The sequence below is a fragment of the Gouania willdenowi genome, chromosome 9, assembly GCF_900634775.1.
Source record: "Gouania willdenowi chromosome 9, fGouWil2.1, whole genome shotgun sequence".
Lineage (NCBI taxonomy): Eukaryota > Metazoa > Chordata > Actinopteri > Blenniiformes > Gobiesocidae > Gouania > Gouania willdenowi.
In genome coordinates, this window is record NC_041052.1 from 7060390 (window position 1) to 7079427 (window position 19038).

Below are 19038 nucleotides of genomic sequence, written 5' to 3' on the forward strand. Positions count from 1 at the left end.
GATTTAAGTTTAACTGGTTATTTTGCACTTTAAAAATACATATTTTTGTCTATTGACGTTACTTTTCAGGGTTTTCTAATGTATTTATTCATACAATTGCAGAATATTATTCATTTTAAGGTTAAAATTGATGTCAATAATTATTGGGTCAGTTTTTCTCATACTTACTGTTGTTCTCTGAATTTTAAGAAGCTTTTTCTAACGATCAACACAAAAAAAATAAGCTTGATTCGTGCTGATATTGTATCGGATCGACCAATGTCCAAGGCTGTAATATCGTTATCGTATCAGATATGAAAACGTTGGATCGGGACACCCCTAATAAAAGCCAAATGTCACCCAAAACGCTCATTTTTCTAAAAAAAAGATATGAAAGTTTGAGTCAAAACACGTCAACAAAGTGAGCGTACATGTCGACGAGTTTCCTACGAGCCGCCGTGAGCAAACATCCTATGACTGATGATGACATCACGATGAGGTGAAGAATAGCTCCTCCCCCTCCCGTTAAAAACAAATCATGACCCAGCCCCCACCCCCCCCAAAAAAAGCCGAAAGGACATTATTTACAGTACAAATTACAGTATGATACATCATTAAAAAATATGAGATCCATCTAGAAAACATACAGAAGCTCTTGAGAAATAAAAACAAAGAAACAAACAGCTCTTTAGTAAATTAGGTTTCTATGGTATCGTGTGGAAAAATAAGGTTTTTTGAAGAAGCAGCAGTTTTTCTTTCTCCTTCCACCTCTTTGAGGGGCTCCTTTCTGATTGGCCCCGACTATAGCAGGCTAGCATGTTAACATGTCCTCAGTGAGATGAAGGATGGGTTGGTTGACCACACACACACACACACACACACATACTTGCACCTTCGCAGTATGGGCGGCTCGCTATGTACAGCTTTCTGTTTGAACCATAAACACTGCACTCTGCAGTATTCGTCCTATTTTGATCATTTATTTTTGTGCATTGAGGTTTATTTTATTTATTTATTTTTAAATCTAGCGACTCTCGTTGTGCAGAGAGAGGGAAGAACCCACCGCCGCCGCCGCCGCTGTTACTGTTGTTGTTTTGTTACAGTTTGAAGAAAAGCCGACTATTATTGTCTTATGTACAGCAGGTTGAATGGTGGCGCCGCTTCTCGTCGCGCCGCCTCAAACGATAGAATAAATAAAAAAAGTGACGGAAAAACTCGAATGAGCTACAGAGCCGGGCAGCGTGTGAACCAACCCTCCTCTCACCCACAGCACAACCTTCAGTCCTCCTCCTCCTCCTTCTTCTTCACACATTCCTTCTCCTCCATCTGCTTCCTGGAGCTGTGATTCTACCCATTCCTTCCCTCTCTCTGTCTGCTCTTCGTTCCTCAAACGCCGGCGTCTCTCCATCACACGTAGGGCAGGATGCCGTAGACAAACAGGGCCATGACGGCGGCGCTGAACAGGCCCGCCACCGGCACCGTCACGAACCACGCCAGGAAGATGTTCCTGAAGAGGCGCCAGTCCACGCCTTTCTTAGAGCGGATCCAGCCCACCGCCACCACCGAGCCCACCTGGAGGAGGCGGAGCCAGGGACACAATCAGCAGCAGCACAGAACCAATAGTTTACTTTGTTAAAGTCACAGAAGAAGATGAAGAGCTGCAGGCTGATAAAACCATCTGACTAACAGGATGCTTCAGGTTCACATCCATAGAAAGCAGTGTGTGCGCAAATCTGATATCAGTCATACAGTATAAGGCTGCAACAAAAAATCAATAAAAATCGACTATTAAAGGCATTGGCAACAAATTTTATCATTGATTTGTTGCATCATGGGATTTATGTCACTGATCGTGACCCAGAGCCGTTTGATTCACCCGCATAGCTTTGTGTGTGCAGCGTGCGTACGGGTGTTTGTGTGTTTGTCCCACGAGTGTTTCTGTGTGCGCGCCCAGAGTGTTTGTGTGTGCATGCAGAGTGTTTGTGTGTGCACACAATGTTTGTGTGCGCGCCGAAAGTAGAGTGTTTGTGTGTGCTCGCAGAGTGCTTGTGTGTGCGACGAGTGTTTGTGTGTGCGTGCACAACAAGTGTTTGTGTGTGCACGCATGAGTGTTTGTGTCTACCTGCACAATGAGTGCTTGTTCGTGCGTGCAGAGTGCTTGTGTGTGTACGCGCAGTGTTTGTGTCTACGTGCACAATGAGTGTTTGTGTGTGCGCGCCGAAAGTAGAGTGTTTGTGTGTGCGCGCAGAGTTTGTGTGTGCTCGCAGAGTGCTTGTGTGTGCGACGAGTGTTTGTGTGTGCGTGCACAACAAGTGTTTGTGTGTGCGTGCACAACAAGTGTTTGTGTGTGCACGCATGAGTGTTTGTGTCTACCTGCACAATGAGTGCTTGTGCGTGCGTGCACGAGTGTTTGTGTGTGCGTGCAGTGTTTGTGTGTGCGTGCACAAGTGTTTGTGTGTGTGTGTGTGCGTGCAGTGTTTGTGTGTGTGCTTGCAGAGTGCTTGTGTGTGTACGCGCAGTGTTTGTGTCTACGTGCACAATGAGTGTTTGTGTGTGCGTGCACAAGTGTTTGTGTGTGTGTGTGCACAACGAGTGTGTGTGTGTGTGTGTGTGCGTGCAGTGTTTGTGTGTGTGCTTGCAGAGTGCTTGTGTGTGTGCACGCAGTGTTTCATTTGTTTTAAGAACATTTTAGTATTATTTTGACACTGTAAACTTGTTTAATGCACTGCTGCCAGGACACACGTGTAAAACACTTCCTTAATCTCAATGTTGTTCTCCTGACTAAATAAAGGCTAATGAAAAAATAAGTAATTAGGGGGCGGGGAAAGCAAATTCATTCTTGCTGTTGGCTTTGGAAAATATTACAACCAATCAGGGAGCTGGATTTGGTAATAATCCCTCCTACTTCATTGACATTAAGTCTACTAGTACTACTAGTGAATCTTTTGGCTTTACTAGCACTACGAGTAAGATTTTGAGTGTACTAGTAGTACCGGTAAACGAAAACGTAAAAATAGACACTTCTGTGTTACAACTAGTAGTAGTAAAGCTCTGAGTTTTTAGTAGTAACAGGTATTAGTAGTAGTACGGGTAGAAAAATAAAGATTCATTTGATTTTGATTTGATTGTTTAATTTTTTTATTGCTGATTTGAACGTTCTTATTGATTTTTAAACTGGTGAATGTTTTCTGTTGCACTTTTTAATCGTGTAAAGCACATGTAATTGCCTTGTGCATGAAACGCGCTATACAAATACATTTGCCTTGCCTTTACTGTAACGTCTACTCTCACACTGGTGCGCCAAAAACCTTTACGAGTAAAACCCAATTTTTGTTTACTACTAGTATTACACTTGTACTTTTTTAGTCTACTAGTAGTACTAGTAAAGCAAAAAGATTCACTAGTAAAACTAGTAGACCTAATGTAAATGAAGTAGGAGGGATTATAACCAAATATTTTCAAAAGCCAATGGCAAGCAAGAATGAACGTTTTCCTGCCTCCTTATTAGCATATGATGCTAACTTTGACGCTTTTTGCTTCACTAGTAAAGTGTATTTTGTCCACTAGTTTAACTATGGCTGATTTCAAGTTGATGCTCAAACAGCTTTTCATACGGATCTGCATATTGGATAAAAATCTCTGATAAATCCAAATTGGGTAACTTTATATTAGGGAACAACTATTAACCATTAATTAGTTTCTCATCAGCATTAGTAACATATTGGCTCTGAATTAGTTTTTATTAAGTACTTATTAATGCCTTAGTCTTGCAGTCCAAACAGGGTTAGGGATAACGTTAACCCTAACTCTAACATATTGAGACAACTTGTATAATAAGGCCATGCAGAATAAAGCATTAATAAGTACTTGATCATGGCTATAATTAAGAGTCAATATGTTACTAATTTGCATGCTAATACGCAACTAATTAATGGTTAATTCATAGGTATTCCCTAATATAAAGTGTTACCATAAATTGTATGAAGAATTTCCAGCGTATCCCTTTAGATTTTGTCATTTATTCTACAATGCACACGTTGCAAACTAAAGACTAGTTGAGTGCATTGATATTATTAATTAAACATTTTCTAATACACAGGTATTGATTAAACAGAAAGTTTGTGCAGCCTTCAACTTTTCATGGTTCTGTGTTAGTCAAAGCAGGCAATTACAGTTAAAACTACTTTCATTCATTTTACAGAAGTGGAAGTTTGAAACTGGCAGGTGTTTAAAGAGTACGACTCAACCACTGACATATACACATAACACAACTGCAAATATCAAACTTCCACAGAGGCACATTTGCCTTTTATTGAATTTAATCCTCTGAATAAGACGACAGACGGACACCTCTGATGGACTGAATGTGCAGGGACTCGTTTCTGCTCTGAAATGAATGTTTTTAGCGTCCGAACAGGAACGCAGGGAAACAATGTGTAAGCTTTGCATATGAAAAGAGTCCGTGCACATAGTCATACCAAAGAACATTCCACACACCAGGACTGGGCCATCAAGTTGGTTCAAGTGTCACAAAAAATGTGTCGAAACACAAAATAACGAGACAAAAACAGCCTCGGAAAACCTAGAACCAAATGGATGGCCCTGAGCACTCAGTCGCATACTTACACCAGTTTCTGTCTGTTTTTACTCACACACACACACACACACACACACACACACACACACACACACACACACACACACACACACACACACACACACACACACACACACACACACACAGGTTTCTCAGGAGAAGTTGACAGACGTTGTTGGCCACTTTACGGAAAAAACAAAACCAATTATTTCATATTTCATATTTAGGAACTATTCTTTTGAACTGAATTTAAAACCTTTTAGAGTCCAATAACGTCTTCAAAATCCCTTCACACACACACACACACACACACGCACACACATGAAACCACCACCCGATCAGAGACCTCTAACCATCAGTGTGTTTAGCGTTTGCTGAAGCAGTTGATTATTTGGGGGTTGTTGGAGGAGAGAAGGGGGTTTGGAGTTAGGGAATGGACATCAGGAATGAATAGAGAGAGTGAGGTTTAGAAATACTGATCATCAGTAGTAAATTGTGCTCCAGTTTTGCGACTTGTGCAGTTTTCTCTCCAGCCCTCGTGTGTTTCCTCCAGCCAACGTGGAGGAAAGCCTTCTCAGCTCAGAGCCTGTGATATGTGGGGGCTTTAACTCTCACCCTGTCTGTCTTTGTGCTACCACACGACTACTAATCAGCAGGCGGCGGCGAATCATTTCTACACAGACTAAATAAAACAAAGAAAATAACTGATTTTTAGCAAAACAGCCAAATATGTGATTACTCTTGCTCCATACAAGAATAATACACCTGAATGTTGACAGGTTTTTTTATCCATAAACTTGTTAGTGATGCACAATATTTTCAGCTGTTTTTGGCTTTACAATTAAGTGTCCGAGATATATATACTGTAATTAACCCAAAAAATAAAAGGCTTTGCTTCCTTGATCAATTCACAGAAATCATATACGTTAGTGGTTCTCAAACTTGTTTGTCTCAAGTACCGCCTTTGTCCGACTACAACATTTTGTTTAGAATACTATGAAAAGCAACAACTATAGAGCAAAGTGATGGAATTAATGAGTGTTAACGCACATATTAAAGAATCTAAAAAAAATAATCAATGCAACAATATTTAGTGCTTCCTGAATAGATTTATTTCTATAGATTAATTCTTATAATTTCCGGTCATCTCCCGCCTGGTGTGGGACCAAAACTGAGCTTTGTATTTTAGTTTATGTTCTAATCAAGATCATTTTACATTTTTCATCAATATTATGATTATAATTTTTAACCAAAAATAACAACATTTTAAAATCCTCATATTTTTCATGCTTTTATTTGTTAATTTTTCCGATTTTTGTTACGTTTACCCGAAGGGGTAAACGTACCCCCATTTGAGAAACATGGCTATTCATCCGTGGAGAGGCGTGACTAAGCAGGCGCTATCTTGTGCGTGGGCAGCAAAATGCAGGAGCATTTGTAAATCAATAGAAGTAACAGGAACTTAATGTTAAAGTGGAATTATTCACTGAATTGACTGATTTCCCAAAAGGTTTGAGCTTCATTGTTTGGTTTAAAAACAATTAACTACAGCAACTGAATTATTTCTGCAACTAAGTGAGGGCGGAGAATAACGGTATCAATTATTGGTCAAAAAAGGTGTAAAATATCAGCATATTGGCCAAAAAAAAGTGTAAAATATCAGTATACCAGGCAAAAAAGGTGTAAAATATCAACATACCGGCCAAAAAAGGTGTAAAATATCGGTAAACCAGGCAAAAAAGGTGTAAAATATCAATATACTGGCCAAAAAAAGTGTAAAATATCGGCATATGTGCCAAAAAAGGTGTAAGATATCAGCATACCAGCCAAAAAAGGTGTAAATAATCAGTATATCGGCCAAAAAAGGTGCAAAACATAAGTACATCTGCCAAAAAAGGTGTAAAATATCGAGATACTAGCCAAAAAAGGTGTAAAATATCAGTACACTGGCCACAAAGGTGTAAAATATCGGTATACCAGCCAAAAAAGGTGTAAAATATCGGAATATGTGCCAGAAAAGGTGTAAGATATTAGCATACCAGCCAAAAAAGGTGTAAAATATCGGCATATGTGCCAGAAAAGGTGTAAGATATCAGCATACCAGCCAAAAAAGGTGTAAAATATCAGCATATCTGCCAAAAAAGGTGTAAAATATCGAGATACTAGCCAAAAAAGGTGTAAAATATCAGTACACCGGCCACAAAGGTGTAAAATATCGGTATACCAGCCAAAAAAGGTGTAAAATATCAGCATATCTGCCAGAAAAGGTGTAAAATATCAGCATATCTGCCAAAAAAGGTGTAAAATATCAGTATATCGGCCAAAAAAGGTGTAAAACATAAGCACATCTGCCAAAAAAGGTGTAAAATATCGAGATACTAGCCAAAAAAGGTGTAAAATATCAGTACACCGGCCACAAAGGTGTAAATATTCAGCATATCTGCTATAAAAGGTGTAAAATATCAGGATAGTGGCCAAAAAGGTGTAAAAATAGCATATCTGCCAAAAAAGGGTGTAAAATATCAGCATATCGGCAGAAACCCCAATATTGTGCAATCCCTAAAAGTGATATATTTTTAATTCATTCTTTTATTACTTTTTATTTTTATTTTCATGCAGTTCAATGATAGTATCCAGTTATAGGCCATTGATGCCAGTTGTGTTTTGGAATACTTGTGGTAGATATCAGTTAAAGGTTCATATAGTAATAATTAAAAGCTCAAAAGTGCTGAACTAAACTATAAGAAATAAAGGTAAACGATTTCCTCTCGCTGCCGCTGGTAGAAAACTGCACAAGAAGTCAAAACTTCAACTTCCAAAGCTGCGGTTGATTGTGATGATTGACAGCTAGAGGTGAAGCGGTGAAGTGGACCTCAGGGAGGACTCTTTAGCATGGCTTCACGACCAATGACTCCAATACCTTGCAGTGGGTGGAGCTTATTGGGATGCCCACATTTGATGCAACAAGCACTGTTAGCGCACTCATTACTTCAATGCAAAATCCGCTGTGAAGACAGATGAGTGGAGAGACAGAGAAAGATGGAGAAGGCAAGAAGAGGTGAAACAAGTGGAAAACAAGTGGCAGCTGGGTTTGGGGGGGTAGGGGGAGGAGGAAGGGGGGTTGGACTCTGTTTGCAGCCAAATGCAGGAGAGTGGACCACCCACAACATCAAACCATGCTATGACTGAAAGGGCAAAATGGAGGAGAGTTGGTGGAAATAAAACAACAGGATGAGAAACACATTGTTGAAGAAAGGAAGATGGGGTAGGACGGGGGGTGGATCCGCTGTGTTGGGACGTCTCTTCCTGGATGTTCCTGTAAAGAACAGGGATGGGGGGGGGCCGGCCCACGGCTGCACACAGCTGGACATGAAACGCTCTGATTGATTCACAAAACTCAAGAACTATTACTGAGATTAATCCGTGTACCCTTCGTTTTTTGGTTTTGTTTCAAAACCAAATTAAAAAATACAACAAACTGTTTTTTTGTTTCATTAATTTGAAACCAGAAACAGAAAAATGGCAAAAACAAAAAAAAAACGGTGTATTTCTGATTGGTTTAAAAATCTAAAAAAACAATGGCAACATATTGTGTTATTTTGTTAGTTTGTCTTTTTTTAAAAGCACAGTTGGTTCTATAACTATACCTAAAAACATCTGTGACGACAGTTGCAAACACTGTGGCTTTTCTGCGGACTTGTATCAGAATCAGAATCAGAATCAGAATCAGAATCAGAAATGTTTTAATGGCCAAGTACAGTTTTTAGGACAGTACAAGGAATTTGTCTTGGTAGTTGGTGCACAAAACAAAAAACAAAGAACAAAGAAACAACCCATAATAATAATAATAATAATAATAATAATTATTATTATTTTTATATTATTTATTTTATTTATTCAGTTTTTTTCCAACATGGTTGCATTCACTTTTTTTTTTACATGCCGAAAAAAGAGACGAGAGAAGCAGTTTGCTTATCTAGGTCCCGTCCCCTGTTTTGTACACCGAAAATTTACATCAAAGCTTGTCTCTTTGGTCAAACATTCTTCTACTAATGATGTAGTAGAGAATAAGAGCACTGTGTCAACAGCGTAAACCTCTGCATTTACTTCATCCACCGGAGCGTCATGTGTAGAGGGCGTAAATGGCTCCTTAATCACTACGAACAGGATCTTGTTCTTTTACAGGGAAATTAGGGCGAGTGCTTAAGAACGTCACATTCTGTCAGAGCAAACAGGACGGTCCAAATAATATCCAAATAAAGTGGTGACTGACTGTGACTGTGAGGCTGGTGTGAGGAGCAATAGATGTTAGAACTTCTACGATTTGACACTTTTGCAAAAAACAATTACACAGATTTTTTGAGGGCAGTAATGATGTTTATTTTGCACGTTATAAATACCGCCAGCCACTAACGGCAGCCGTCAACACACGGAAGTTGATCAGAAGAAACGAGGAGCACCAGTAGATTCACTACACCCACTCTGGTTCCATTAATCACATTTCATGTGCATGTTTTACGTAACATCCATTGTTTTTACGTGTGTGTGTGTGTTAATAACGTTTCGCTTCACCTGTTCATCAGTAATGTGACTTATGGGTTGCTCCTTTTTTTTTTTTTAATCCAGGAGTAAAAGTCGCCCCCGTCTGTGGGTCCCTCTGTGTGGTGAGACTAAAACATAAAGCTCTCATCCATAGTTTCCCCATAAATATCCAAATATCACACAAACAGAACAAGATTTCATTTTAAAACAGAAAAACGCAGCTTATCTGGTTTTTGATTTTTCTGAATTTGGTTTTGAATTAGTGAAACAAAATAACCACATCATTTATTTGTTCTCTTGATTTGGTTTTAAAACAAAATAACCAAAGAACGAGGGGTACACGGATTCAGGTTCTTATCTATTATCACATCTCACAATAAAACACTAATTTGTGCCCAATTTGAAAACTCATGTCGACGTGAACTCCATGAGGCCGTGGGAGCCCCCCCCCCCCATCCCTGCTGACACCTGGGGGGAGAAAAGGTTTGAGAGGCCGTGTGAGAAGGAGCCTCTCGGTCATACCTTGCAGTGTGTGGTACTGACAGGGATTCCGATATTGGAAGCCAACACGACTGTGAGAGCAGAGGCCAGTTCAATAGTGAACCCACTGTGGAGGACGAAGAGGAGAGGAGGAAGAGGAAGAGGGGAGGCAAAGAGACACTCTTCATATGAATATCTATGACATTAGTGATGATGATGATGATGATGATGATGATGATGATGATGATGATGATGGGCTGCACCAGCAACTCCAGTCAGACAGAAGATCACATTTACTATTTAAACAACCTTACACACTACATGATAATCAGCCTCGTAGGCAGGATTGGGCTCAATTACAATTACAATTATTAATACTAGTGAAGTGCCCGTCGGAAGTATGTATTCATATAGTGGGAGGAGCTTAAGTAGAGTTTTCAATTATGGCCAATTGAGTATGTATTTGAAGGTACATACTACAGTATATACATGCGGGTGAACAGCGTTTTTTTGTTTGGTGTATTTTTCTGTAATGTATGTTTTTGGTGTCATTAATAATGTGTATTTTTGTATCTTTCTGTTGTGTTTTTGTGCAATTTTTGTATAATTATTGTTTTTTGTTGCCATTGTAGTGTGATTCTGGAGTAATTTTGTGTATTTTTGTATCTTTTTTAGTGTAGTTTTGTGTATTTCTGTTGTCATTTTGTGTATTTTTTGTATAAATACTTAGTTTTGTGTATTTTGAGTCATTTTTATATTTTTGTTGTCGTCTGGTGTAATTTGTGTGTTTTCGGAGCCTTTTTGTATATTTTTGTGCATTTCTGTTGTTGTTTTATGTACTTTTTAGATAAATATTGTTTTGTTTTAGTTTTATTTTACTTATTTAGTATATGTGTGTGTTTCAAATCAAGTTTTCCCAGTACCTGTCAGTTCTCTTCAGGATCATTTTACCATTTAAAAAATATTGAAATATACGGCTATACTGACATAAAAATGACTCAAACACCCACACATAAAATATTAATATCAATATTTTAATTGATAAGGAAGCCTAACAAGGTAACTAAGAGTTGAAAAATAATTAGATAAATAATATTTTTTTAGTGTATTTTACAAGTGATTTAAGACATGAGTCAAACCTGACCCGTTATCTAAGAGAAAAGTTACATTTTATGGGCTTATTTATTAAAAGTTCAGTAATTGTGATTAATTGAATTTGAACTTTATTTGCTCTGCTAAACTTCATCCTGCTCAGCAGGGGGAGGGGTCTGGTGGAAGCCCCTCCCACTTGTAAATGTGCACACCTGATTCTCTTAATGACACTAATCAGTCACTGTGGGTGAACTGTGGGGACAATGGCAGTGATTGTTTAGCAGCTCAGAGTGGAAATAGTTCTTTTCTCCTTAATTAGGACTGAACTTTAATATAAAAACTCTTTCTATGTGTGGATGAACAGCTCATGGTAAGATCCTCTAATATAACCACAGCTTGTTTACTATGAACATTTAAGTTGAATGCATTTCTTGTTCATGTATTTGTAAAGTTTGGCAAATAGTTTATTGTTTAACAGGCAATTCAATGAATTTTTATTGAATTTAATACATTTGTTTCATTTAAAAATGTATTCAGCTTATTTCAGGTGCAGTGTTAACTGTGTAGTTAAAACTAGATTTGGTTGACGTGAAATACAATTAAGTTAAGATAAATGGTTAAATGGTTGGTGGTTAAATGGTTAAAAGTAGTTGTTTAGAATGATCTACATGAAAATGCTGCGGATTAAAACTATTCAAAAAATTATTGGGTTAAAGTATATTAAGTTAATTTAGTTTGAACAATCTGATTTAGTTAAAAATGTGTGGTTAAAAAGAATGACGACTATAAATATTTGATTTGTTTCTTTTTAAGACTCGATAAATACTAAACACACAAGTTAAAAACTATAAAAAATTTGGTTAATAAAATGCAAGTAAAATACCAATAATTTAATGTAATTGATTGAGATTGAAAAACAATAACTACAAATTTACTTTTAATTACACAAAAAGTTGGTCACCGTAATCACAATTGAACATGGATAATTTAAGAAGTAATTGTAATTGATAAATGTAATTGATCCCAACCCTGGTATTAACAGATTAAAGGAGAAGATACTTTTTGATCATATAAAGACATAATGAGGAAACAGTTAACAAATGAAATGACAAGGACATTGCTTTTTGGTTTTTTGATGACACTTCAAAGGCAGTGGTCAGGTTACTACAGGCGACGACAGAAAACGTAGAAGTGCTCAGGGTGAAGATAAACATGGCAGTAGAAAACGCAACGTGGCGTAATGAAGAAGAAATGGAAGAACAAAGAGGAAACGAGCGATAAACTAAAGTGGGCAGAGAGAAGAAGTCACGCTGGCATCTCTCCCTGTGTTTACAGCGAGCTCCTGTCCTCCTCCACATTTCATGATCAGTGCCCAACTACTTCCTGTAACCCGGTCGCGCGCACACACACACACACGCACGCACACACACGCAATCTTGCGGCAGCCTTTAGTTCCTAATATCCATAAAGGCATGCTTGCACACATGCATTATATTCAAAGAAACCTGCAGGCAAGAAGTAAATTTCTTATCATATGAAGTGTAGCCCCCCACACGCACACACACACACACACACACACACGTGCAAAAATGCACAATTTGGCTTTTGAGTGGGAAGACAACAGGATAGCAAAGAAAAAAAGGATTATTGGAATGTAAAGCAGAGCTGGAGCTGCAGCACGATGCTGCTGATGCTGAGGTCAGCAGATAAACTGAGTCCAGGAGCTCCATTTGCTCCATGTTTATTCATAATCTATTACATAAAGAGTCACAGGTCAAGGAAAAATCTAAGGTCGACTATTGTTAACACTGCAGCATCAACAGGCTGCAGAACAATGATTACATTGTTCTTTAACTAGTGTTTGTTTCACAAAAAGCAGCGTAATCTGACTATTTTAGTGTGTTCTGAGGTTAGTCTCACAGGACATCACAAACATGTGACAGTGCACATGTGACAGTGCACATGCATGCGGTAGCAGCACTGGTGAGTTTAGGAAAAATTACCCTCGATCTCTCACATATGACCTTAAGCACTGTGCTGTTAATTATTGAGTAACACTTGATGGTTTCGTTTTATTTCACTAAAGCCTCTGATTTTCTCTTATCGCAGAAAACAGACGAGGAAGGAAAACGGGAATTCACGCTTTGAAACGATAAAATCAATGAACCACTTTATTTTCTGTCTCTCTCTTCTTTTAAAATCAGGCACATAACACGGAAATGCCTCACATGTATATTTTGCGACAAAGTCACACATTTACACCCCGTTTTTCAATGGAAAACGGGTGATTGAATGTAAATCTCTCGCTACATGTGTTACGTATGACTAGTGATCATGTTATCCTGTGATTGAAAACGAATGCAGAGCTTTATCTGACGTGTGTTGTGATGGACAAGTGCTTCAGATTATTATGAAAAGGCACTGGTGCAAAGACAGGTTTAGTTGTTGGTGTATTAGCTCAACTGGTCATGAGTTTATCTGCTGACACGTCGTCACGGCAGAAGCATCTCCAATCACACGTGAACGTGAAGGTGAGTTGCCAGTCATACGTAATTTAAGGTTTCTCAAATAATGTTTTGGGGCCATATACATGTTTATATTTCATATTATATTTTACATTTTATATTTCCATGGTATTCTTACTGTTAAACGGGTGGCTAAGGGTCGAGCAGTGTGGCTAATGTCACTATTGTCATGTAATCTTGCGTGATTTCAGCATAACATCCTGATTTTGTAAATTGTTCTGAAGCATAAATGTCAAATTAATAACAGTAGTTGACTTTATTAACTCTAGTTAGATTGTTTGGTACAATTTTTGGTAGTTTAATAGCCAGTGAAGTCATCCAAACAGGGAAAGATGATGAAAAAGTAAAAGTGTAACGTGACGCAGAAATGAAACACAATTTTAAAAAGGAAACTCAGAGGCCACGTCGTACCTGTTGGTAAGTCAAATGCACCCAAGGAGCTTTTCTTCTTCTTCTTCTTCCTCTCAAACCCTTCACACACACAAACATCTCTCTCCTGTGTGGAGTCTCTCTCACCTTGAGGGGGTGATGGGAGTCAGATCCTTCCCCATGGTCTGGATGACGCGACGACCCCAAACCCACAGGCCGGCACAAATACCTATTCCACCGTAAAATAGCAGCCACACAGGAGTGGAGGCGTCCTGCATCACACCACCCTGGTCGTATATCATCCACAGCGCCACCAACGGCCCGATGGCGTTACTGCAGAGGGGACGCAACATGGTTAGGAAAATTAATCCCAGAATTTGTGACATCATCATGGCTGTGTTGGAAATGTCATACTAACACTCATACTAAGTCTGACGTCAAAATGAGTATGTAGAGCGTTCTCATTAGATAGTATGAAAAGATTGAGTTTGTGAGAAATACCCGGATGTATACTACAGTATATCAGGACATTTTTTAAGTATATACGGTGTGCACACTAGTCAAACTCAACCATCCCATGATGCATTCTGAGCAGAATGTAAAATCATCCTGGGACTGGCTTCAAAGTAAAAATCAAACGTCATCTTTTCAAAGCAAAAGCATCTTTTCTTGTCTTCCATTAGTTTTTTTTTAAACGCTTTTCTATACAGGGCTTTTGTTTTGAAGTTAACTGGAAGTTTTGTCAGTAGCACAATTTCCGAAAATCTCGGTTGAAATGTGTTTCAGCGAGTTTTATGGATCAAATGAGCACATTTTGATATTCTACTTGGTCACTTTCTCACTTAAAATGATTTCAAAACTTTCAACAGAGACATTTAGCCGCAGTGTGCTACTGGTTTTTAGTCGTCGTAGGTTTGAAATGCATCTTGGGAAACTTCGAAATATACTTCAGTGGGAACGATCGTTATCGTTTATCATCCTAATCATATTAACAATATATAGTCAATCAGCGATTCTCAGCTGGCGGGTCGAGACACAAAAGTGGGTCACAGACAGCTGGTCAAAAATAAATAAATCTAATCTCAATGTTGGACTTGTCTTTTATTTTGAAAAAAACTTTTATTTTGCTTGCATGCTGTAAAATGCATGTTGCACAGGAAAACATAGAGATTTAAGTTTAAAAAGATTATAAATATGTTTTCAACAATTGTTTTTGAAAAACTAAATTTGGATTGTGTAATTCTAAAAAAAAAAAAAAAAAAGTGGGTCACGATTTAATGACCGTGGCAAAATGTGGGTCCCAGGGTGAGACCAGTTGAGAACTCTTGTAGTAAACAGTACATATACTCATTTAGTTTGTAGTGTATAGTACGGCATGTTCCATTTTGAACACAGCCCATGTCCTGCTATGTGTTTCTGGTGAGAAGGATCACCTGACATCGTTGCCTCCGTGGGCGAAGGAGCCAAAGCAGGCGGTGAGAATCTGAAGAAAGTGGAAAAGTTGAAACACCTCAGGTTTGTCTTTCTCCTCCACCTCCTCCTCGACCAGGTCATCCAGAGGCATGGGAGCTCCTTCCTCCTCCACCCCCTCCAGCTCCGTGGCCAGCTTCATCTCCACCCCTCCCTCCTCTGCTTCTATCTCAGCCTCTGCCACGGCGTTGCAGTAGGACGAGTAGCTGTCGTAACGCAACCTCTTCCTGGTGTAGGACACGCTGTTGCTCCTGGCTCCGCCCTCGCCCACCAGCTTCTCGCTGTCGTCACGTGACTCGCTGCGTATGAGCGGCTGCACGGGCATGCCGCAGATGGCCGCCGTGTAGCAGGTGTAGCTGTTGTTGCGGCGCAGCATGCGGTAGTTGTTGTCGGCGTGGGAGTTGGAGCGGTCGCTATCTTCCATGCGGCCCTGGTGGATTTTGTGGAGCAGGTCTTTGTACAAACCTGAGTCTTTGTGCACGGTGTGGTACACCTGGCCATCGCTGCGCATGTGGCCGTCAAAGGTGAAGCTGCCGTTAGAGACGGGAGACTTTAGGCAGCCGTTGGTCATGGAGTGCGTACGACCTGGAGGAACAAAAAGAACCAGTTGATTGATTTGAATCCTTATTATTACAATGTTTCTAGTGTGTTACAGTTGTTTTTGTGGGTTTTTTTTTTTTCACACCATCCACCAAGTTAAATTCCTTGAATTATTTTTAAACTGCACATGGCACACAAAACTTTTCTGATTCTGATTCTACCAGAACAAACCAGAGCACACGCACCAGGGTTGGGGTAAATTACATTTTTAGTTTTACAATTACGTCTTCAATTATCCATGTTCAATTACAACTCAATTATAATTACTTTGAACAGCATTTATTCCAATTACAATTGTTTGAGCCTTTAATAATTAAGCCCATGAAACATAACCTTACTCTTGTTAGCTTTCTGTTAGTATCTCTTAAGATAACGGCTCAGTTTTGACACGTCTTAAATCAACTGTAAAATACACTAAAAAATATTATCTATCATCCAAATTTGCTTCTCATTTTCTTGATTACCTTGTTAAGCATGCAAATAGTGGTATTACCATTTCTGTCAGTATACATCTAGATATTAAATGTTTTTTTTTTGTTTTTTTTTAATGTAATATGTAGCATTGGTGTTAGTTCTAATTCTTGTTTGTTTTTAGATGTATAGTATTCAATGTTTTTTTAATTGCTTTGATGTTGATTCTGTCATGAAGTTTGAGACAATAAAGAATAATAAAACTAAGAATGGTTGACTACGTATTTGTAAACCATAGAATTGTACCATGGTTCCACAGTTTTGCATTTAATTACATTGTAAATAACAGCTTTTATAAAATGTCCATGCTTATTGCAATTACAAAGTCTATTATCTGAACTCAATTACAACAGCAACATATTTTTTCCATTATGATTACAATTATAACTACATCATAATTGTAATTAATTATTAATTACGCAGTTACAATTATAACTAACCCTGACACGCAGACACACTGAAACAGATGTTTTTACCATAGACTCTGCCGTTGGGCAGGACGGTGCTGCCATTGGCCAGGTTGGTCTGCTCTCCACTGGTGTCTCGAGTTGTCCTTTCACTGGTGCCTGTGAGTGGGAGTACGGCCTCGTCTGTGCCCTTGGCTCCTGGCAGCTCTTTAAACACGGGGCTCTCCTCCTCCTCTTCAGGGATCTTGTCCAAGCTCTCAGTGGAAATCCTGGACAAAGCTTGTTCTTTCTTTAAACGACCTGGAGGAGACCACACAAGTGTGTTTACTGGGGCTCTTCAAAGTAGGACTATGACTGGTCCCCAGCCTATTATCACTATTATTAGTATTACTATTATTATAAATGCTTAATCATCACAATCTAATTCTAGTTGACCTGGCTTCAGTTTTCTCATCCTGTAACATACAATCTGATCTGATCAATTTCTGCCTCATACATCATGCCCCTTTTCAGGCATACTAATCAGATATGAGATATGTATGTGTGGGTCTAATTAAATATAGTTTATATATATATATATTTTTGTATAACTATATTTTAATAAGATATAATTTATTTTATTTATTAACATTAAATGATGGATGTATTTTTGGATGTGTGTGGGTATAGGAATATTTGATATGGATGTGATTGCACAAAATGTATTCAATGTCACAAAAACCTCCAGCAGCCCTGACAAAGACTCACTTTAACGCTGCTCGGAAGATATATATACAGTATATATATATACCTGTGTATATATATATATATATATATATATATGTATATGTGTTATTATTATTACCAGATATAGTGTAGGCCTCATAGATGAAAAAAGATGTAAAAAGGTTAAATTGTGGCTGGAAACTTTGTTTTGATCTCCACTGTAAACATACTCTTATTAACATTGTCAAAAAAGTTTTGCGCTTTGCATTGTGGGACGTGGAGTCATTCTTCATTGTTTTCATCTTTCTATTTGTGACGTGTCATGATTAAACCAGGAACAAGTTGGCATGAAAAAAACGAAAAAAGCCTTAATTTTCTGACAAAATAGGGATTTCGTTGCTAGTTGAGGTTAAAAAAAAAAAGCACTCCTTGCTTCAAATAACGTCATCAAAGGTTTTAAAACTGTAACCTTTGTCTTTGCAAACTGCGTGTTTTACGATTGTCTTGAGCTATTTACACACATTTGTTATTGTTTTCAGCCAATAAACTGCATGTTGAAGTTAAACACATGGATACTTAAGCATCTATTCTGATTATGGGTCAGACAAACACAATCACATGTTGCTTTCTTTATTTCTTTCACCACAGAAATAATCAATTTAAGATGGTATTCCATTGTTTCTTTTCTTCTACTTCTGTGTCGTATTGAGTCAAACAAGCGGAGAACATGCCAGCTTCTCTGAAAAAGGCAATACAAGCGACTCTTGAAAGTCAAACTGTTTGCGAATGCTTGTGCTGAGCTTCGATTAACTGTGTATAATGAACGGAAAGATACTAATTGTGGATAAAATGGTTAAAACGGCTATTCACAACCATTACTAGGGGTTGTGGTTAATGCCAAGTAATGCAGACCATTTTCTCTCTCGTTTATTTTACATTCAACATTCAAACGGTTTTAACTTCTTCAAATATTATTTGATTTCCATGAGTGTGACACCATTAGGATTCTTATAATCCACACTTTCAGAATCTGTAATAACTATAAACGCCCACTGGCCGACTTGTTCATAGCGCGTCACATTTGTTTAAAGAGGCCGAAAACGTGTGTTGAACTTGAGCTCAGAACCAAGTTCCGTAAGTCTTTTGACCGTTTGGATAAAGATAGAACAGCCGTCAGCTGATCCAAACTGATCCCAGCCCTCATGCATTTCACGGCCCTGTGCTCTTCAAACACTCCGACATCCAACACATAAACAGTCCTAATCAGCACCTGGGTCGATTTGACCCATGCAGGCGTATCCACAATACAGCCCATAATATCACCATTAATCCCAGCAGGCATTCGGAGGTTGTGACACGTTAGGCAACAGGTCGAGTTGACAACCTCAAACCCTGTGCTTATTGGAAATACACGCCCAAAAATTCCAGTAAATGCACCAAAGAATCCTGAGGGTTAAAGTGGAAGTTCTGCCTCATGTTTCATCGTTTGAAGCCCGAGCACAGACAAAGCTCTGCTGTTGAGCCCGTGACAGAGCGCTGGACAATTGGATGATTTGATAAGAGATGCACATGCAGACACTTACTTTCTATTTTCCTTCTCATCCAGGGACAGACAAAGATCCACACTAAAGCCGCACAGACCAGCGACCCCGCTAAGGTGATGAGGAAGATGGCCCACACCGGCAGCATCTCCAGTCCGAGCACTGCAGGTAAAACAAACAAGTGTGTGATTTCTATCTGCTCACACATATGGAGTGCAGTCAGATAGAACGAGGAGAAGCTGGGGCTGAGCGATACCAAC

The 19038-nt window shown here is 38.8% G+C and overlaps 1 protein-coding gene across 6 annotated transcripts in view; it reads right to left on the reverse strand.

Moving 5' to 3' along the window:
- Positions 1–543: 543 nt before the first annotated feature.
- The window catches only part of slc20a2 (solute carrier family 20 member 2), a 61864-nt gene continuing 43369 nt past the window's right edge, over positions 544–19038 (reverse strand). For 5 of the 6 annotated variants that reach the window (XM_028456621.1, XM_028456624.1, XM_028456623.1 and 2 more), the window contains exons 6-11: positions 18821–18940; positions 16602–16832; positions 15018–15639; positions 13732–13917; positions 9641–9725; positions 544–1551 (exon numbers count right to left, since the gene is read on the reverse strand). In XM_028456621.1, coding sequence (XP_028312422.1) covers positions 1387–1551; positions 9641–9725; positions 13732–13917; positions 15018–15639; positions 16602–16832; positions 18821–18940 — 1409 coding nt within the window. In that variant the 3' untranslated portion in view covers positions 544–1386. Of the gene's footprint in view, positions 1552–7496; positions 7582–9640; positions 9726–13731; positions 13918–15017; positions 15640–16601; positions 16833–18820; positions 18941–19038 lie in introns of all 6 variants that reach the window. The other variant, XM_028456625.1, reaches the window with a different exon arrangement.